The sequence below is a fragment of the Chrysochloris asiatica genome, unplaced genomic scaffold (assembly GCF_000296735.1).
Source record: "Chrysochloris asiatica unplaced genomic scaffold, ChrAsi1.0 scaffold00259, whole genome shotgun sequence".
NCBI lineage: Eukaryota > Metazoa > Chordata > Mammalia > Afrosoricida > Chrysochloridae > Chrysochloris > Chrysochloris asiatica.
In genome coordinates, this window is record NW_006408777.1 from 2,331,815 (window position 1) to 2,354,248 (window position 22,434).

Consider the following 22,434-nt stretch of genomic DNA (forward strand, 5'->3'; position numbering starts at 1 on the left):
ATTCATTGATTTATTTGTAAACTCGTGTCTGGTTTATGTGTTTGGCTCTTGAAGGCAGCCAACAAACATTTCTTTTCATTTTGGACAAGACTGCAAGTTTGGGCCACCACTTGTCTGTCCATTTGTGTACAGTGGTGGCTTGCGTGTTTCAGTAATGCTGAAGCTATGACACTGGTGATTTTAAATGGTAGACAGGTTTCAGCTGAGCTTCCATACAGATTAGGAAGATGGAGAGGCAGATGACTACTGAATGATTAGCCACTGAAAACCTTATGAATAGCTGCAGAACATTGCCAAATATAGTTCCAGAAGATGAAAACATGAGTATCACCAGAATATTCCTAGATATAGTGCTAGAATATGAGCCTCTCGGTTGGGCAGCACTCAAAATACAACTTGGGAAGAATTGACTCTTTAAAGTAGAGTTGACTATACTGATGGGAATGGAACAAAGGTTTCAGAACTGTCATTTGCTGAAGGGACACAACTCAAAATGAGAAGAAACAGCAGCAACCATCCATTAATAATTAGAATATGGACTGTACAAACGATGAATCTAGGAAAACTGGAAGTTGTCAAGTTGAAATGGAATTCATAAGATTAATATCCTAGGCATCAGTGAGCTGCAATGACTAATTGGCCATTTAAAATCAGACAGTCATGGTTTACTATGGCAGAAACCACAAATTGAAGAGGAATGACATCACAATTAATCATCAGAAAGAGCATTTTTAAATCTGTCTTGAAGTACAGTGCTATCTGTGATAGCATAATATCCATTCGTCTGTAAGTAGCTCTGGTAGCGTAGTGGTTATGAATTGGGCTGCTAACCTCAAGGTCAGTAGTTTGAAACTACCAGCCATTCCACGGGAGAAAGATGAGGCTTTCTGTTCCTGTAAAGATTTACATCCTTGGAAACCCTGTGCAGGGTCACTATGAGTCAGAACCGACTCCATGGTACTTAACAACAACAACATAGGGAAGACCAGTTGATAAAACTATTATTCAAATTCCCACACCTACTACTATACCCAGTGATTATGAAATTAAAGTTTTACCAAATTCGTCAGTCTAAAATTGATCAAACATGCAATCAAGATGCATTGATTGGAATGTCTAAATTGGAAACAGTAGGAAAGGATCAGTAGTTGGAAAATATGGTCTTGTTAAGAGTAATGAGAATTGAAGATGCTTGAAATCAATTAGTCCAGTGTGCTAGTTGAACACGTGAACATACATTTCCTGATCCTGAGACCAGAATTAAATGGTACCTAGGTACTACTACCAACTGCTCTGAAAGGGATCACATTCAAGGTCCTGGGTAGAGTGGGTTAAAATGTGGGAAAAAACTCAAAATTATTAAAAACAAAACAAAACCTCTGGGTTTACTGTTCATTAAGAGACTGGAGGAACCTGAGACTATGGTCATCAACCACTCCTCAGGTTTGGAAAGGAATTCACTCTCATGGTCCAATTTTCAGCCAAGCAATATATAAGTATATAGTGGCAACAAAAACACTAGTAAGGTATGATCATTATGGAATGGTCAATCATTCCAAATCAAAAGGGCAACATAAGCCTAAGGAAAAAGTTGAGAAGGGATGAGAAGTTGGGTGGAATGGAAATAGGAACCCCAGGGAGGAAGTGAAATTACTCTTACGCATGGAGGGGATTGTAATCATTGAGATGAAACAAAGTATATGATTTGTTGAATGTAAAACTGATGAGCTTTTCTGTAAACCTTCACTCAGTTCACAATAAAAAATTTTTTAAATAAAATAAAGAAATAGAAAATATGGCCTTGGTGACAGAAATGGTGCTGGGGATCGCATGATTGAATTTTGTAAGACAAATGACCATTGTAAATACCTTTTAAAACAACATAAAAGGCTGTGCACATGGACCTCACTAAATAAAATATGCAGGAATCAAATTGACTACATCTGTAGCAAGAGTTGGTGGAGAAGTTAAACATTATCAACCAAAACAAGACCAGGTGCAGACTGTGCAACAGGCCACTAGTTGCGTCTGTGCAAGTTCAGTCTAAAGTTGAAGAAAATTAAAACAAGTCCACGAGAGCCAAAATAGGACTCTGACTACATCCTACCTGATTTTAGAGATCTTATCAAGAACAAATTTGATGCATTAGACATGAATGACTGGAGACCAGAAGAGTTGTGGGATGACATCAAGAACATTATACATGAAGAAAGTAAAACGTTATTAAAAAGACAGGAAAGAAAGAAAAGACTCAAATGGATGTCTGATGAGACTCTGAAACTTGCTCTTGTGTACAAAGAAGCTAGAGTGACTGCAAGAAATGAGGAAGAAAAAAGTTGAAGAGAAAAATTTAAAGGGCAGCTCAAGAAGACAAAGTCAAGTATTTTAATGATATATGCAAAGACCTGGAGTTAGAAAACCAAAAGGGAAGACCACTACTCAGCACTTTTCAAGCTGAAAGAACGGAATTAAAAATTTAAGTCTCCACTTGAAATATTGAAGGATTCTATGGGCAAAATGGAATCCTGACATGCATTTGTAGGATAAGCACTGGACTGCTAACCACAAGTTCAGTGGTTCAAACCCACCAGCTGCTTCTTGGAAACCCTATACAGGGTTTCTATACAATAACAACAGTGAGCAAAATAGTGATGCAAAAGCACACAAAGAAGATGAAAGAATATGCAGTTACTATACAACAATGGAGTCCTGGTGTGGTGCTGTGAGCTAATTCGTCAGACTGCAAAGTTGTTTGAACTGCATGGTCGGTGGTTCAAGCTCACCAGCTGCTCATTGGAAACCCTATACAGGGATGCTATGGGTTGGAATCGACTTGATAGCACTTAACAATACAACAAAGAAATGGTCAAGGATGATCATATGATCTAGAACCAATGGTACAGAAGGAAGAAATCCAAGCTGCACTGAAGGCATAGGTGAAAAACAAGGCTCCAGGAAGTGACAGAATACAAATTGAAATCTCTTAACAAATTGATCCAGCCTTAGATGCACTCATTCATCTCTGCCAAGAAATTTGGAAGACATCTACCTGGCCAACTGTGTTTGTGCCCATTCCAAAGAGTGGTGACCCAACAGAATATGGGAATCAAGCAATATCATTAATATCACATGCAAGTAAAATTATATAGATTTGGCTGAAACAGAGACTACCAGAAAGATGTTTACTTGTGCTTTGTAGATTCTGCAAAGACTTTCAACTCTGTGGATCATGACAAACTATGGATAGCACTGCCAAGAATAGGTATTCAAAAACACTTAATTGTACTCAAGAAGAAACCTGTACTTAGACTAAGAAGCAGTTGTTCAAACACATCAAGGGGCTAGTGAATGGTTTGAAATCAGGAAAGGTGTGTGTCAGCATTGTAAACTTTCTCCACACTTATTCAGGCTATATGCTGTGTAAGTATTAGATGCTGGATTATATGAAGAAGAACATGGCATCAAGATTGGAGGAAGATTTATTAACAATCTGTGACATAAAGATTAACTATCTGTGATGTGCAGATGATACAACCTTGCTTGCTAGAAGCTTGTTGTTATTAAGTGTTGTCAATTTCAACTCACAGTTACTTTCTATAGGGTTTCCAAGAAGCATCTGGTAGGTTTGAACTGTCGACCTTTTGATATACAGTACTGATAACTAAAAGGTTGGCAGTTCAAGCTAGAAGCTAGGAGGATTTTAAATGATAGGATCAAACACCACAGCCTTCAATATGTGTTGCATTTTGATGTGAGCATTGCTCACAACTGTATCAATCAATAACATGATAAATGGAGAAAAGATTGAAGTGGTGAAAGACTTCATTTTAATTGGATCCACAATCAACACTCATTGAAGCAGCAGTCAGCCAAGAAATCAAAGGACATACTGCACTAGGCAGATCTCTTGCAAAAGACCTCTTAAAAGTGTTTAAAAGCAAAGGTTGTTTTTGACTGAGCTGAAACCTGACCCAAGCCATAGTATTCTCAATCGCCACATGTGCATGTGAAAGTTGAAATATGAATGAGAAAGACAGTGGAAGAAATGATGAATTTGGATTATGATGCTGGTGAAGAACATTGAAAGTATCCTGGAATGCCAGAACACCAAATATATCTTAGAACACCAAGTCTTAGAAGAAGTACAGCCAGAATTAGAACCTTATCTTATGCTTTGGACACGTTATCAGGAGGGGCCAGTTCCTGGAGAAGAACATCATTCTTGGATAAATGCAGGATCACTGAAAAAGAGGAAGACCCCCATCAAGAAGGATTGAGATGGCAGCAGCAACTATGGCTCAACAAAAACAACAATTAGGAGAATTACTCAGGACTAAGAGTGTTACGTCTGTTGTGCATTGGGGTCGCTGTGAGTTGGAACCAATTCAGTGGCACCCAAGAACAACAAAAAGAAGTTTGGGCCATAGATGTTCTTAATGCATTTATTAAAAACTCAAGGTTATAGTAATGGCTTTTCATAGATTTATTAGGACAAAACCCACTATTTATGTTTTCAACCACATGCCTAAATATCCTTCTTCTTCATAGTCTCTAGGTGAGAAAGCTGTTTGAAATTGGGGTTTATCTGGTGTGGGTGAAAATTTCCTTGATAATAATGTGAAGATTAGGGATTCATGGAAAGATTAATCACTTTGAAAAGATAGTATGCCAGCTTGTTATCCTATTGTAGTTTTTGCTGTTTTCTGTGGTCTGTGCCATGTTCCTACTTGCTCTTTATTTTATTCTAAGCATCTCTGAGGCAGTTCAGTAGTCACATGTGACCCTGAAGGCAAGCTTGGGTACTTTTGTAAGAGTGTAAAAGCAATCTCCAAACATCTGTAAATGGTGTTTATGGCTTACATCTCTGATTTATCTGATCAGATGTTTCAGAAGAAAATTATGTATTGTAACTTGTTTAATACCCTAAAGCCAAAAGGGGAAAACATATAGTGAAAGAGAAACCTAAAATATCATATGAACATTATTTCTAAATACACTATGGTAGGCTAGGATCAAGGCAGATGCGGCAGACAATTTTGCTATTGAAATCTCTTGATTTAGCTGACATGTATCACAGTTTTACCCTTACCTAAATGTAATATTTGGAATGTTAACGTCATTTGGCTGCTGTATGAGACATCTTGTGTGAGCATTTGTAAATGTGCCATTGTGGAGCTCTAAAGCTGTGAATAATGATGCACTGAAATTATAGCATAAGAAAGAGTTGAGTTTTATATGGCTTCTATTTTAGAGTTATTAACTATATGAAGGAATAAATGTCTTTTAAATATTTTAAAACATTACAAAACCCACAATGTAAAGTTGCTATGAGGCAGCCAAAAATAATACATATGGCATTCAGGAGAGCAGTTGCTAATTGGCTACTGCCTGAGAAAATGGTACACTTGGCATCTATTTAACACTGTGGGTTTGGCAGAAAGCCAAATTTGGGGTCAGATTGTTGTGAATGAAGCTGCATGTGGTTAGGGAGGAGTTAAAATGATTCATGTCTTCGAAGTTGTAGTACACTAGCAGCATATATGGCTAAGGGTGTCCGGCTCCTTTCACTGCCTTTACCCACTGTACCACATGTGCATCATAAATAAGAGAAGTGTCCATGCTGCTTTTGTCATTCCTGGGGACTAAGTGGTTGCTTTTCAAGTATTTTAGTAGCTGGTCTTAAAGGGTGCCTTTGAAATTATCTTTTTTTACAGAAGGAATCTGGAGAGGAGGTAGAAGTTGAGGAATTCTATGTGAAATACAAAAACTTGTAAGTACATTGTAATTTTTTAAAATTTATTTTTTAGATGGTATGTAAGTTTTGAAAGTACTGGACAACTAATTGTAATTCTTGAACAATATGATAAACTAATGTCACTGAATTGTACACATGAAGAATATGGAAATGTCAAACAATTTTTTACATGCATATTTGTCTCAATTTAAAAAATAAAATAAAAATATTTGGGGATTGGGAGATTTTGGTATGGTTTATTTAGTGTTTTGGAGACCATTTACTACTATCTTTAGTACTTTGATGTTTTATGAATTTATATTTTCTGGAATAAGCATAATTGATATACAGGGTGATTGCCTTTTTTGTACAATAAAGAAGTTCTTTTTAGAGGGAATCAAAATACACAATAAGAAAATATAAGTAAAATAATATTTGACTAGCCACAGAGAGGATTTCCTTTCTGGGGTTATACTCCTACCATCTGTCTTTATGTTTGTGTAGAGAGCTTTACTGTCTGATGAAGGCTCTGGAAAGTCATAGGTGTCATGAGTTTTTTAAATGCAGTAAACTAGGATTTTGCTTATCTGGTTTTTGTTTGTTTCTTATCTTTTTTACTTAATAGTGGATTTGAATTGCATGGTTTTTTCAAAGACTGACTTGAAAACTAATAGCAGTTGTTGTCTTTGTAGAATCCATATTGGAGATCTAGGCAGTGTACCTGGTACAGATACAGTTTCATCTTAGCACTCTGCAAGAAGAGTGGGAAATTACTTGAGGCAACTGCTAAAGTTCATTGCTTTTGTCAGCATTTGACTGAATCTTTTGATCATCTTTTGCCACATGATAATTAATGTCAATTTGTATGCTCTAGATTCTTCTTACTTGTGAAGATGTCTGAAAACAGCCTCAGTTTTAGGTCCATGAAGCTCATTTAAAAGCTTATTGTTTTTGTTAGACTAGGTTTAATCTTATTCTAGATTCCATGAATGAGAAATTTATCACGTTTTCTAGTCTTGTTCATGATGACATGACCCTTTGTTAAGCATCAGCTCTTTGATTTGGTTTGGCAAAGAAGCACTGTTCTGGAATCAAGAGAAGTGGGACAAATCCCTTACCCTCTTTCCTTAGATCTTGAATCCTCACCTCAAATGTAAATGTGTTTTTACTGAGTATATCAGAGGTTTTTTTTAGATCTGTAGCTTTGTGTTTATCACAGAGGGACATAAGGCTGCATAGGTGTTGCCCTCTTATTAAATATCTCTAAAATAGCTTTGCAAAATATGCCAAAGGGTACTAGTAAGTTAATGTTAAACGTATTTTCTGTACTTCAGTGTCAGTAAATTATTTTTATGAATCTATGAAAGTTTTGGTTAGGAATTACTTAAGTACATGGGAAGGCTGTAGTAACAAATACAGCAAGTTTTGGACTATTTTAATGAGCCAACATAGTTTAAAAGATTAGTGATCGTAATATTGAGGAAGACTGAAGTAATTCTCTTCCCTTAATAACAACTACAGAACAAGGTAAAACATTTTCATTGGTTGTTGTTGTTAGGTGCTGTCCAGTTGATTCCAACCCATTAGTAACCCTGTGTACAACAAAACAAAACACTGCCCAGTTCTGCACCATCCTCACAATTGCTGTTACACTTGAGCCCATTGCTGCTCCCACTGTGTCAATCAATTTCATTGGGAGTCTCCCTCTTTTTCTTGGACCCTCAGCTTTACCAAGCATGATGTCCTCCAGGGATTGGTCTCTCGTGAAAATATGTCTGAAGTAAGAGAGGTAAAGAGTGACCATCTTAGCTTCTAAGGGGCATTCTGGTTGTATTTCTTCCAACACAGATTTGCTTGTTCTTCTGTTAGTCCCTGGTACCCTTAATATTCTTCTCCAACACCAGTCAAATGCATCCATTCTGCTAAGGTTTTCCTTATTCGTTGTCAAACTTTCACATGCATATGAGGTACACCTTGGTTTGAGTCAGGTACACCTTGGTCCTCAAACTGACATCTTTGCTCTTGAACACTTTAAAGAGATCTTGTGCAACAGATTTGCCTAATGCAATATGTCGTTTCATTTATAATATGAGCAATAGTTCTTATGTTTCTTTTGAAACAAAGAACTCAAGTACCATAGTCATAAATTCTTGGGTTTAAAGAAACACTTTTGTGAGTTGGGGTCAAAATAGCCTACGAAAACATAGCCTACCCTGTAAATGTAAGCATGGGCATCATGGCTCCTGTCTTACTGCCTTTTTATAGCTGTTACCATGTTAAATGGCATTCTGGTGTGGTGCTGTGTGCTAATGTGTCAGACTACAAAGTCATTTGAAGTGCAAGATTTGTGGTTCAAGCTCACCAGCTGCTCTTTGGGAAACCTTCTTACAGGGTCACTATGAGTCGGAATCGACTCGATGGCACTTAACAACAACAACAACAACAACCATCTTAATAACTAAGGCAGTGCTAAAGAGGTTTTATGAGTAGAAAGCAAATAAGTTTTTCTGTGATGTGAGAGCTTGGTAAAATACAGTGTGACAATCAAAGCTGCTCAATAAATATTAGTTAACACTGTCATTTTGTCCTCTTGAGTACGATGAGTTCAAACAAATGGAAATTATACATAGTACATGATTTCATACATCTGTGTAAGGACAGTAGTGAAGGACTCATTCATTAGGAGTAAACAAGCTGACAAGGCCAGTGGATGACAGCCCCCTAGAAGATTCACAAGTCAAAACTGGAGCAAGGTAGCTTCGTCACTGAATGCAGAAAAATGGCACTTCTAGTGGACATCTAGATCATTATTGTAGTATGGCCTATGGCGGCTCTGTCACTGAAAACCTTTAACTTAGCCTGTGAAGAATACGAAAAATACCCACAGTGCTTCCAGCCAGATGCCACTGATAAGCCATCCTCATTAGAAATCAGATGTGGGCAAACAGAATCGTAAAAAATCAGTTTCCTGATTGTACTAAGATCTAAAGGAAATTGCATTTTCTATAAAATTAATAGTTTTTGTTAACTTTTATTTTTATATAATTTCATATTTACAGAAAAATTACAATGATATTACAATTTATTTTATGTCCTACATCCAGATTCCTCAAATGTTCTCATTTTGCCATGGTGTTGCATTCTTCTATTTGTATCTGTATGCATGTACTAGGGATCACTGTTTGTATTCCTTTTTTTTTTTTTTTTAATGTTTTATTGTGAGTTATATGATAGTTTACATGGGAGAACTTTAGTTTTACATTCATTCCATCGTATATCATCTCATTGCCATGGTTCCAATCCCCTCCATGCATCATTAACCACCCAAAGGGTATATCCCAGAAATCCGCCCCCTACACTTCCCCCTCCTCCCCTCAGTTTTCTGCCCACAGTCCCTTTCCCTCTCTGGGTCCAAAGTCCCCAGTCGCTTCATCACTCCACATCATTATCTCTGTCTCTATCTCAGGCATCTCTGTTTCTCTGGGTAGGGTCCTGCTCTCGGCTCTTCACCATTGATGGTCCCAGAGGCCTCCACTCCTATCCTAGAGAATTAATCACTCCCGTCCTTGTTACAAAACTTCTACCTTTGCATTTTCAACCCTCATAGTCTGTCCTGATAAGAATTATTCACTACAGTATCACGAGTTACCCATCTGTATCTCCTTTCATCAGCTCCGCCCAGACAGATTGAATAAGTACCTACTGGAGATTTTGCCTTCCGCCAAGTTCCCTAGTACCAGGTTCCCTCTTGAAAGCTTGTAAGCTGGTCACTTCTTGCCTTTGTAGTTCCCCTCCTCCCCATTTGAGTATCCAATGTCCAAGCTGCCCTACTCCACCCACTCTGTGTGTGGGGGTGTGTGTGAATGTTTCTCGCTGTGAGGATTTGTTCCCTCTTTTGAGTCGCTGCTCCATAGGTATAGGTCAAGTTCATCAGACTGTATCAGCTCACTCTATTTTTTCCCCCCTCTTCTTTCCTCTCCTGGTTGAGCTCCGATCATCCAGTCATCCGGTCCAGGTCACGTGGGTATCATCTGCAAGTGTGGGCGCTCCTGTGCATATGTCCTCTCTTCCCGGCAGCCGGTAGCGCCGCTCTCCTCTCGAGTCCTCCGTGGCCACGCCACTGACTCTGGGCCCAAGAGTCCCCAGGCTTCCTCACACTGCTTGCCAACCAGGTCCCCAACTGGGTCCACAGAAGTCCACTGAACATTGTAGGGCTTAGCTTGCCGCTTCATTGCTGCCTGACCCCACTTCGCCCCATCAGTGATGTGTGTAGTCACCAATGAGAGCGTGCATTTCCATTGAGTCTTAGTCTTGGAAGGGGGTTTGCTTTGAGAGGACCTGGCCACTTGCCTTGATGTTTCCTGGGGAAGCGATTTGTTTGTTCTTGTAGTAACAGTCCATCTGCCTCCATTTTTCCTGCATGTCTTTCTTTCAAGAGGTATCTTTTATTCTTCTAGCTGCTCCAGGCTGGTCTGCTCATCCTTTCAAGTGGAGATTTCTCATCTCTGGAGATCTGGATGTGGTTCTGGTTTCTACCTATGTATTTTCTTTTTTAAGTATATTTTACTGTGTTATGTGAAAGTATACATGGCAAATTGTGTTTCCCAGTTAACAATTTTCAAACATTTTTTGTGCCACTGGTTATAATATTCCCTGTTTCCTTTCTGTTTGTTCTGTTTCTATTGATTGAGCCTCCTCCTTGTCTTTTCTTCCTAGTTTTTAGGTAATGTTGACCATTTGGTCTTACATAGTTGATTGTTTAAGGTAGCAGCACATCAGTCATGGTTGATATTATATAAGCCAACCTATTATTTGACTGAAATGTGGCCTCTAGGAATAACTTTAGTCCCATGTTCAAAGGATATCTTTAGGCGATAGTCTTGGAATTCCCTGGTCTTTATTATACCAATAGGTCTGGCCTTTTTTAGACATTACATTCCCGCCCCCCCCTCAATCTTTCTGGGCCCATCTCTTGTATTGATGATCATAATGGTCAGTAGTGGTAGCTGGTACAACCTAGTTCTTCTGGTCTCAGGTTAGAAGAAGTTGTGGTTTATATGAGCTAATGGTCCTGTGGACTAGATTTTAGCTTTGAGTCTTTGGTTTCCTTCATTCTCTGTTACTCCAGATGTGCAGAAACTAATGTTGTTGTTGTTATGTGCCGTGGAGTCGGTTCCGACTCATAGCGACCCTGTATAGGGTTTCTGAGGCTGTAAATCTTTATGGGAGCAGAAAGCCTTATCTTTCTCCTATGGAACAGCTTGTAGTTTTGAACTGCTGACACTTCGGCTGACAGCCCAATTCCTAACCACTATGCTACCAAAGCTCCTTAGCTGTATCTGGAGATACTACTCACCAAAATAGCATATAAAACATTGCCTTTATGAACTAAGTTGTTATATATATGGATTTATATGCAGCATACATAGATAAGTATTTATATATAGATAGATAGATATAGCTATCTATATCTGTCTGTCTGTCTGTCTGTCTGTCTGTCTGTCTGTCTGCCTATAGACAACACCAAGGAACCCTGGTGGTGTAGTGGGTTATACACTGGACTGTTTACCACAAGGTCAGCAGTTTAAATCTACCAGCTGCTCTTCTGTAGAAAGATGAGACACTGTGTTCCCATGAAGACTTACAGCCTCAGACCTTATACAGCATTGCTGTGAACCAGCTCGATGGTACATCACCACCACCACCACCATAGATAACACCTATACATGCATGTGTGCACACTCACATATACCCATACACATATTCTGGTTATTACTGTTGCTATAGTGCATGCACCTGTATTTTTGTTGTGAGGTCAAAAAGTTAGTGCATACATGATAGTTTGCATTCTCACTACAATGCGTGAGAATGCTGAATTCTCCACACCTTCTCTAACATAATGTCTTGTCCCCCTTTATAATTTTTATGACAGTTTTACTTCAGTGTAGTTTTAATGAGCATTTCTGTTTTATGAATGAAACTGAATGTCTTTCCATAAGCTTTAATGGCCATTTTAGGTCTTATTTTTTATTTATTCATTTTGTTCATTTTCCTTTTGTGCTTCCTTCAATTTTAAAGAGTTCTTTGTAGATATTTGTCCTTTGTCTATTTTATGTGTTACAAATATCTTTTCAAAGTTTCAGTTGTCTTTTGAGTTTATTTTTTCACGTTCTAAAAGTTCTTTTTAAAAGCATTTTATATATTTAAAATTATCAGTCTGTCCTATATTCCTCTGGCTTTAGTTAAAAAACATTTCCCTATGTACAGGTTAAAGAGGAATTTGCCCATATTTTCTTCTTGTACTTTTTTGGTTTCATTTTTTGTGTTTACCCCAGTTAGAGTCTATTCTTGTGTATGATGTAAGATATGAATCTAATTTTCTTTTCCAAATGGGTATCTAGTGTTCCAGCACCATTATTAAAATGTTCCATCTTTGCCCCAATAATTTGAGATGCAGCCTTTATTGTATACTAAAGTTATATATTTATTTGTTTCCATCCATTAATATACTTTCCTTTAATCTGTCTCTTATGAGCCAGTGCCACACTATTTGGGGGAGCGCAGTAGCTCTGTAGAATAATCACTGGACTTCATTCCACAAGGTTGGCAGTTTGAGCCCTTCAGCCACTCCATGGGAGAAAGATGAGGCCTTTTGCTTCCCCAAAGGTGAACAGCCTCTAAAACCCTATACAGGTTTCTATGAGTTGGAAACAACTCAAACTCTTAACAACAAACCACACTATTTTACTCACTTAAACTTGAATGATTTATTTTAATATCTGATAAATCTAGATTCTGCTAATACCTTTTCATTTTTAATGTCCCTTCCCCAACCTCTCCCCCTCAACCTGGCTATTTTTATGTTTATTTTTTTATATGAAGTTCAGTGTTAACTTGTTTAGCTTCATAAAAATGGTTGATTGTGTTTTTATTTGGATTATGTTAAATTTATAAATTTATGATTTTGGGTGTGGAGTCTTGCTAATCAAAAGTCATTATAGGTGTACATTTCTTACTAAATTTATTCCAAAGTATTTTATCTTTGTTAGTATTACAAATAAGCTTTTCTCTACAATTGTATCTTATAACCTGTTACTGTTTGTGTGAATAAAGACTGTTGATGTGTATTACTGTTATATCGTGCTGCATTTTGAATTACTTTTTGTTTGAATTTGTTTTCTAATTGGTTCTCTAGGGCTTACCAGGTACATGATTATTTCATCTGAAGATAGAGGCAGTTTTGCTTCTTCTTCTTCAGTTATGTCTCATTATTTTCTCTGACTGCATTGGGCTAAACTTTGAATACAACATCGAATGACAGTGCAGATAATAGGCATCTTTGCCTTGCTTCTGATCTAAGTGGGAAAACCTTTGATGTTTCATTTAGTAAATTCTGGGTTTATGACTAAGTTCTCTATATTTTATGATGGTAATAAACTACCTATCAATTCTTATTTTCCTGAATATTTAAAAGATCATAGAATAAGCACTGGACTGATAACTGCAAGATCTGCAGTTCAAACCTACCAGCCATTTCTTGGAACCTAATTTAACAATTGTTGGGTGGGTTTGAACTGCCTAGCCTGCAGTTAGAATGCTTATTTCTACAGAACCACACCAGGACTCCCAAAGACCATAGTAGATTTGTTCAAAGGCTTTCTTAGTGTTTATAGAAATATTTGAGTGATTTTTCTCCTTAGATTTATTAATGTTGGGTATTATTTTTTAATAGATTTCCTATTGGAACCAACCTTGGAGTAAATCCTACTTGCTCATGATACATTGTCTTCTAAATGTCTAGAATTATTTTTGTTAATATTTTATTTGAGTTCTCTATCAATATGCAGAAGTGATAGGCTCTTTAATTTTCTTCCCTTCCTCCTTCTCCCCTTTCTTCCTTCTCTCCTTCCTTCTGTCTTTGTCAGAATTAGTTATAGATGTTATACTTGTGTCATAAAGATAAATTTTATTTAAAATTTTATTTTCCCAAGTGACCATTATTCATTGGCACCCCCCACTGTTTGTGCACCTCCATTTTGGTGACTAGAGGGGGAGTCTGAGTGAGTGGACACTCCCATCCTCACTACTGGTGGGTTTTTCTTCCATGCATGCGCACAGATACTCAGTCGAAGAGCAGGCCCTGAACATTTTTGTTTGTTTGTTTGTTTTAAATACAAGAAAGGGCAGGACAGGGCTGTAGAGAGGGAAAGAGAGTTTAAAAACAAAACAAACTGAAAATTAAATTAAATCCTGAAGTATAGCATAATAACCAACAGTGGCATCTTGAAATCTCTCAGGCAGCTTTGAAAGCAAACAGCAATTTCCAATTATTTCTTATTAGCTTCATAGTATTTTTCTGAACAGTTTATTAACTGTTCTTATATTTAAATGCACAGACCGTTTTCGTTCCTAAATGATCTTCTAAGACATAGCACCTGTGATTGTTTTACCTTCCTCCCCCCACCGTAAGCCTCCAGGTGTGTTACCATCAGCGTATGTAAAGTGGAGCACTGACTGAAAATTTTAGTCTGCCTTATAGGAAAACCAGAGCTGGGCTACTTTCATCAGTACCTGTCTAAGCTCATATCCACACTGCTGTTGTTGATAAATGCCATCGAGTCAGTTTTGACCCATAGTGACCCTATATAGGGTTTCCAAGGAGCAGCTGGTGAGCTTGAATCACTAACTTTGCTGTTCAAACTGATTTTGTGGTCCAGTGCATTAACCCACAGCACCATACCTACACTCCCTTACCTACACTGTTGTTGCGGCTAAGTGCTGTTGAGTCAGTTCCAACCCATAGCACCCCTGTTTTCTGGGTTTCCGATGGCAACTTTGTGGTTCAAACTGACTTTGCAGTCCAGTGCATTAACTTGCAATGCCACACCAGGACTCCCTATCTACACTAGTAGTGCTTAATGCACACTAGGACTCCTTATCCACACTAGTAGTGCTTTGAAGGCATTTGCACTGCAACTGAGATTAGGATGCTGATGGCACATGGGCCTTTTTCTGATCCAGTAATTAGGAGATTATTTTTTATAATTGCAAGTTGGGCTTCTAATCTCAAGGTCAGCAGTTCAAAACTACCAGCCATTCCTCAGAAGAAAGATGAGGCTTTCTGCTTCTGTAAAGAGTTACAGCCTCGGACACCCTGTGCAGGGTTGCTATGAATTGGAACCAACTCCACTGCACAAAACTACCACTATATATAGTTCTTTATTTTTCTCAGTCAATTCTAGAAGGACAGGATTATCTTTGAAAATGCTTAGACTTTATATAAATACAAATGGTGGTATATGCAATATCCTAAACACTTTTTATATCATGAATCATTTTTTGCAAAATTTATAAAATGACTATATAGTTTTTAAAAGCAGCATTACCTTGGTTTTGAAAGAATTGTTTATTCAGACATCTCATTTCTTTTTACTGTCATCACTGTTGTTTGTTGTTGAGTTGGTTCCAACTCTTAACGCCTCTGTATAGCATTTCTAAGAGAAGCTAGTAGGCTTGAACTTTTGACCTTGTGTGCTTCAAAGTCCACTGCTCATCCAGCCACACCAGGACTCCACTATTATCACTAGGAACAGAAATAAGAGACAATTGAGGTGCTGGGGACAAAAATAGAATGATGATATAAAATTTTATTAGAATGCCAAACAAAAGAATGTCAAAAGCACCATAAAACTTTAAGTATGTACCTGTGAGACTTTGGGGAGAAAAAAGGATGTTGGAGTAGGTTCATGGTTAGGGAAGATTCCACATGTGCCTGAGTAAGCAGATGGGTGGTGAATTTGAAGGACTCAGACGGTCCTATTGTAAGGACTGGGTAGACAGTGCATAGTGAAAAAATCCCCATAGTAGGTCTACAGGGCTTAATTTCAGAGCTCTCACAGAACCTAGGCTGGGAGAGCAGCATCTGATTAGGAGCTGGTGGAGAGGACAGGTGCTCGCAGTGAAGGCCAATCTTTCCTCTGCAACTGCTCTAGAAGAACTCAGTTAAATGTACCATTGGGACCAGTAGATAGGCCTTGTTTGAATCACCATGGGCCACACGAATTTTCTTAAGTTTATAAAACTTTTTATTCTCAATTAATGACTTGAACATAAATTCATAATTAAGCTCACCTTGTAGTGCTAATTGTTTACATTGAAATGTAATCCAATCACATATGAACACCACTTGCTATTACATTATTTTCTGTTTTGTTTATAGGTAATGGATAAGAGAGCTGGAGGCTCAGGACAGAAGGCAAAATTTAGACACTAGTACTGATTTTCATTTAATATTCCCAAATATTAGTGGTTATGTTGTTTAGCAGGTTCTATAAGCGATTAATAAAAGCAGGCTATATTGCATTAATGATCTGTATAGCTGATTTTAAGAAAATAATAAAATGCATATAATATTATTTTACATGTCTTAAGGCTATTTTTCTATTCTTTTAGCTCTTACCTTCATTGTCAATGGGCATCTGTAGAAGATCTGGAAAAAGATAAGAGAATTCAGCAAAAGATTAAACGATTTAAGGCAAAGCAGGGCCAGAACAAATTCCTTTCAGAGGTATGAAGTATTTATTTTATTAAAATGTTCTACATTTTTAATTAAAGTTCAGTGCATTGTTAAGAAGAAACTAGTTTGCCTCATTTGGTGCTGTTTCCTGCATATTAGTAACTGGTTATTGCTAAAAAAAATTTTTTTAAATGTGTAAACAGGAGATTTCTCACTCTTCCTGTTGCTTAGTGTAAAATACTGGTCCTTATGCTTCTGTGTAGAAATAGTGGTGATGGTCTGATTAAAACCTTGCAGTGAAAGAGCAGTTAGTAGACAATGAAAAAGTCAGTTGACAAAAGCTGTATTGGAATTTAGCAGGATAAAAACTATATATTTACCAGTGCAAGGTTGGAAAAAGTTTGTGGCAAAATTATTTTAAGCCAACCCTGAGTTTAGTGGACATTCTATAATGTTATAAAGTTGGTTGAGCCCTTTTTTTGATTATCACTTCTGATGAAAAGACAAATATACCTAGGGCATTTACAGAAAGTACCATCTTACCCCTCCACTGAAGCCAATTACATTAAATAAAAAGAGAAAGAGGAAGAAAAGACTTTCTCCAGTTGTTTTCTGGTATCTCTGAACTTCTGATCACTAAACTAACTTCACATTTAGTAACACTGAAAGATTAAACTGATATATTAGTTTCCCTCTTCATAAAAGAGTTAAAAGAATGTAAACTGTGACATTTGATTGCAAAATAATACATGTTTAACAGCTTCTTTATTCTTTCTGCCCCTTCTTAGACATAGGGAGAGTGGGACAGAATAAAATTCTCATAAGCTCAGTAACAAGTCTATGTTTCTAGAATCTGATTTCCATGATCCTAGCCATTAGATAGAGATCAAGATGTTGTTCTTTTACTAGACTTGTGTGCATCATAACCTCTTCTTTTCCTAGTATTCACTTTTTTGTCAGTGCAGTCGTTACCACTGAGTGAGTGGGATGGGGATTGAATTACTTGAATGTGACTCACTTCTTAAAACTTGGAGTTGATTCTTTTTCTGAAAATGCTGTTTCTTGGAAAATACTATGATGTTTCCTTTTTTGCCCTACTTTATGAAACTGGAGTTAAGTTTTTGTGACACTGGGCAAGTTGAAATCATTTAACTTCCTTTTAGAAAGAGAGAGGATATATTCTACTAACATTTAATGTGTGTTAGAGGGAGGGAAGAGGAAAAACCTCAATGGTAATTTTCCCCTAGTCTTAAATCCTGGTCCTGTTCATTAAATTTAATGCACATTAGGGACTTGTGCCTGACCCTGGCTAAGTTACCTATCTGCCTGAATCTATATTTGTCACCTGTACCAGGGTTTCAAATATGTTATCTTACTGGTAACTTGGCAAGTAGAAATCTATACTGAATGGAAGTAGCTTAAACTTGAGTCTAAAGAGATGGTCCATAGGTTAGCAGATCAAGGTAATAATCCTTTTCCTCCTTTTTTACTTGCAGCCACAGTTACAGTCATAGCCTCACACATACACCATCTATTATATCTGCAGACATAGCTTTAGGGATTCCAGGGTTCTACTCTTTTGGACTTTTGCTGCTTTTACATTCTTTGTCTCACCTTACGTGTATGTGTTAAGTCCACTACAATCAAAAATCTCTGTTCAGAAAGATCACTTAACAGTAGAAATTTTGTCATATTCATGATGGAATAAATTACTCACTTAGAGAATAAAAGTGTTTCAGAGAAATTAAAGATTTTAATTCAGTACCAAATGTGAAAGTTTAAGAGCAAATTGTCTTAACAATACTTCTGGTTATCCAAAACAAACGGTTTATGAAAATTTTTTCGTGTTTGTGCTCTATATGAATAGTACACAGGTACTATATACCTAAACCTAGACACTTGATATAGACGGTGTATTCACACATTAACATTTTAAATTAAATGAATATTTTTTTGACTTACATTTTTGTGTTTCTACTTTTTGTTTCCTAATTGACATTGATAGCTTCTAAGCCAGGCATTTTAAATGGGCACAGTAGCCCAGGTAATGTTTATATCTTTAAGCAGACTGCCTGGACAACTAGTTTTTTTCAATCTTCAGTTCAGGGAATAAGAATGGTGTTTAAGTGACTTCTAATTTTTTTATAATGTATTTTATAGTTATTTTATAATGAGCAGGACATTTAATATTAAATACTTTGTTTTGTAACATTTGCTACCTTACCTAATCCTTAATTTTCCACAAAAGTAATGACTCTATGTTTTTAAGGATTATCAATACATTGGCTAAATAACCCAATTATTTTAACCTCATTTCTTTATTCTTATTACTTTTACTCAAACAATTTTATATTCAATGAAAGTTAATCACTAGAATACATACATTAACAATTAGACTATTATTATTCTAGGCCAGAAACTAGTAGATTGATTGGCAAAGAAGACCAAACATTATAGACTATTAACACTAAAATACGAAATCTGATATTATCGGTAATTTTAGCTTTTGAATACCATTCTGGAAATGATGCTATAAAACATCCAACAACTCCGGTGGTTATGAGGCTCCTGTAGCTCTTAGTGTGCATGTCTCTAATTCCTTATTACAAGCTGTAGTTTTGAGAATGCTAAATGCACTGCATGCCATAAGCCTTTTGGATTGCTCATTAGTGAATTGTAATTTCACACTTCATTTAAAATATTCTTAAACATTCTCTCACAGTAAAAGGTTTCACACAGTAATTAAAAAACCCAGTTAACAAAGTCTGAGAAGTCTGATTTCCTCATGAGGAATGATTTTCTAAATTGTATCATTTGAATTAATATATTATAACTTTTTCAAATATAAATTTATATTGCTGTGACCTAAAATATTATTGCCTGGTAAATCGTGAAGTGGTATTTACTCTCAGGAAATAAATGAGCATTTTACCATTTTTCCCTCTCCTTTTGGTGCAGATTGAGGATGAGCTCTTTAATCCAGATTATGTGGAGGTAGACCGGATCATGGACTTTGCACACAGCACAGATGATCGGGGAGAGGTAACACAAGCTCATTTGTATTGAGGTCCAGGCAGCTTTTTTATGTGTTTACAGAGAATGATGTGCAGAATCCTTGACCTGGTCCCAGGCATAATCTTGGTTAGGATGAACTGTGTCTAAAATTAATAGGAATTTGCTGACTTAGTATTTGTTTTGACAGAGGATCACTAGGTTTGATGACACCCAGTGTGTCACACCCCTCATTCTTAATGGAGGACTTCCCATACCAGATCACACAGAAGCCTTAGTAATCTTATCAATTTTGACTATAGACTAATATGTGACAAATATAGTTATAACTTGCTTAAATGTAATTTTTCTTAGAGTAAAATGAATACTAAGAGCAAAATTATTTTGTAAAATCTTTGTACATTGAATTATAATATTATTAACTGAGCCAGAAGCCTTTTGATTTTTTTTCCTTCTTTTCCTTTAGCTACCATTTATTCTCCCAATAGGTTCCTAATAGGTTCACCAATACTAATTACCACAATACTAGAGCTAAAATTGGGGGAAATTGACAAAATTTGTGAGTATAAAAACACCATTGGTCATGTAAACAATGCATGCAGACAAAACCACATAATTTGAAACGTCATTGTAATTGGGTAGTGTGACAGCTCTGACTGGAGCACATTAGAATGTTCCAAAAGTACATAATAGCTTAACGTTTTATTTTTGTAGATCTACTAATACATGTAAGTTGGGCTTAAAAAAAAATGCTTTTGTTGTTTTAATTAACTACAGGGATATTTTCATTGAAAATAATGTGTTATTGCTGAAATATTGCACAAAAATTTTATATATAGCCATTTTGGTATCACACCCTCTGACAGTCCTACCTGGTATGACCCTTATCCCACACACCTCCCTTATGATACCACTGAGTTTTGACATAATAGTAATACGGTTTACATTTAGTTTGGGAGGGTTTTTTGTTTGTTTGTTTGTTTCAAAAAACAGTTTTCAATATGTTGCCAATATGTTTTATACATTTTCAGAATGCTGCTGAAAAGATATTAATATATATTTTGGTATAAATCTACCATGTAGCACCCATTTTTCCTGTACTATAAACAGTGCTCTTGTAACAAGCAACAGAATGGACTTGAATGTTATTTAGTGAAAGGTGTGCGACAAGGTTGTATTCTTTCACCATATTTGTTCAACCTGTATGCTGAGTAAATAATCTGAGAAGCTGGGTTATATGAAGAAAAACATGGCATCGGGATTGGAGGAAGACTCATTAACAACCTGCGATACGCAGATGATGCAACTTTGCTTGCTGAAAGTGAATCCTCACCACTAGACCAATCAACAACATTCTTATCAATGTAGAAAAGATAGGACTTCATTCTTCTTGGATCAACTATCAACACTCATGGAAGCAGCAGTCAAGAAATCAAACCACGTATTGCATTAGGCACATGTGCTGCACAAGACCTTTTTAAAGTGTCAAAGATGTCATCTTGAGGACTAAGGTGTGCCTTACTCAAGCCATGATACTTTCAATAGCCTCATTGCGTGCGAACGCTGGACAGTGAATAAGGAAGACCATAGAAGAATTGAAGCTTTTGAGTTAGGGTGTTGGAGGAGAATATTGAAACTGCCACGGGCTGCCAAAAGAACCAATAGATCTGTTTTGGAAGAAGTGCAGCCAGAGTGCTCCTTAGAGGCCAAGATGGACAAACTTCGTCTCTCATATTTCGGACATATTGTCAGGAGGGACCAGTCGCTGGAAAAGGATATCATGTTTGGTAAGGTGGAGGGTCAGAGAAAAAGAGGAAGACCCCAACGAGATGGATTGGCCAAGTGGCAGCGTCCATGGACTCAAGTGTGGCAACAGTAGTGAGATTGGCCCAGGATCAGGCAGTGTTTTGTTCTGTTGTGCATAAGGTTGCTATGAGTCGGTACCGACTTGATGGTACCTAACAACAACAACAGCATCCTTAATGGTTGATCAACTAAGTTTAATGTTGGTCCATAGAGGATAATATAAAATATTTTTCTTTATTTGATGCCAGTCTTGGCATTCTCATGTTGCCTTGCAAACAATCCTGTAAGGTAGTAAAGGACAGTTACTAGACTAAAGACAAGTCTTGTGGCTTTCTGGGCATTATGTCTTGGCAACTATGTGCCCATCATGAGTTCAGTCATCCTTGTTTCTTCATGTAATTTTAGTTTATATAGAAAGTATTTGGGTTTTGAAAGTTTGTCAAGCAACTCTAGTCAGAGTCTATGAAGGACTCCCATGTTTCCTCAGACTGTCTGCATCAATAAACCAATGACCCAGAGACCAACTCTGTGACGTGCCATTTGCTCTTCTAGTTTTGCTTGTTGTTGTGTGCCATCAAGTCAGTTTTGATTCAAAACAATCCATATAGTAAGTTTGAACTGCGAACCTTGTGGTTACCAATTCACTGTTTATTCTACAGCACCATGCATGATGAGTTTTACTTAATGTTATGTGATTTTTGTTTGTTTGTTTGTTTAATAGCATATTTTCACTGCGCAGCCTGTATTTTTTAATTTTAATTTTTTATTTAAGGTTTTTATTGTGGATTGAGTGAAAGTTTACAAGGCGTAACATCAGTTTTACATTCAACAAATGATACACCTTGTTTCATTACAATGATTATAATCCCCTCCATGTACCATCAGTTAACAGTATTTCTATCCACTTTAGCTTTTTAAAAAACAAACAAACAAACAAACAAAAAAACTCTACTGAGGCATATATAATAATTTACAACTCCAAAGGGCACAGTCTGCAAGTCTACCTCCTGGCTACCAGCTCTTAGTCCCTCTCTTCTTAGTCCATGAATCTAGACTCCTTAGCCACTCCCCCTCTCCATACCCCCATCTCTGGTGCTGCTGCTTCTCTGGATAAGGTCCCGCATTCTGCTGTGCACTTCTCTCTTAATGGTCCTAGAATCCTGTTTCTGGACTGTAAGATTAACCACACCCCTTGTTTTGTTACAAAACTTCTACCTATATAATTGTGACAGTCGCAATTAGTCATGATAACAATTATTCACTATTGAGTTGTATTCCCATCTCTTTTCACCAGACCCATCTAGACAAGCTGACTGCTATTCAGTGGCGACTCTTTCTTTCCCCCCATACTCTTTTTTTTTTTTTT

At 37.0% G+C, this 22,434-nt stretch overlaps 1 protein-coding gene across 1 annotated transcript in view; it reads left to right on the plus strand.

Annotated features, from left to right (window-relative positions):
• CHD7 (chromodomain helicase DNA binding protein 7) overlaps positions 1 to 22,434 on the plus strand; it is a 409,978-nt gene that overhangs the window by 306,282 nt on the left and 81,262 nt on the right. The window contains exons 7-9 of the mRNA XM_006874046.1: positions 5,715 to 5,770; positions 16,187 to 16,301; positions 19,209 to 19,292. Coding sequence (XP_006874108.1) covers positions 5,715 to 5,770; positions 16,187 to 16,301; positions 19,209 to 19,292 — 255 coding nt within the window. The remainder of the gene's footprint in view (positions 1 to 5,714; positions 5,771 to 16,186; positions 16,302 to 19,208; positions 19,293 to 22,434) is intronic.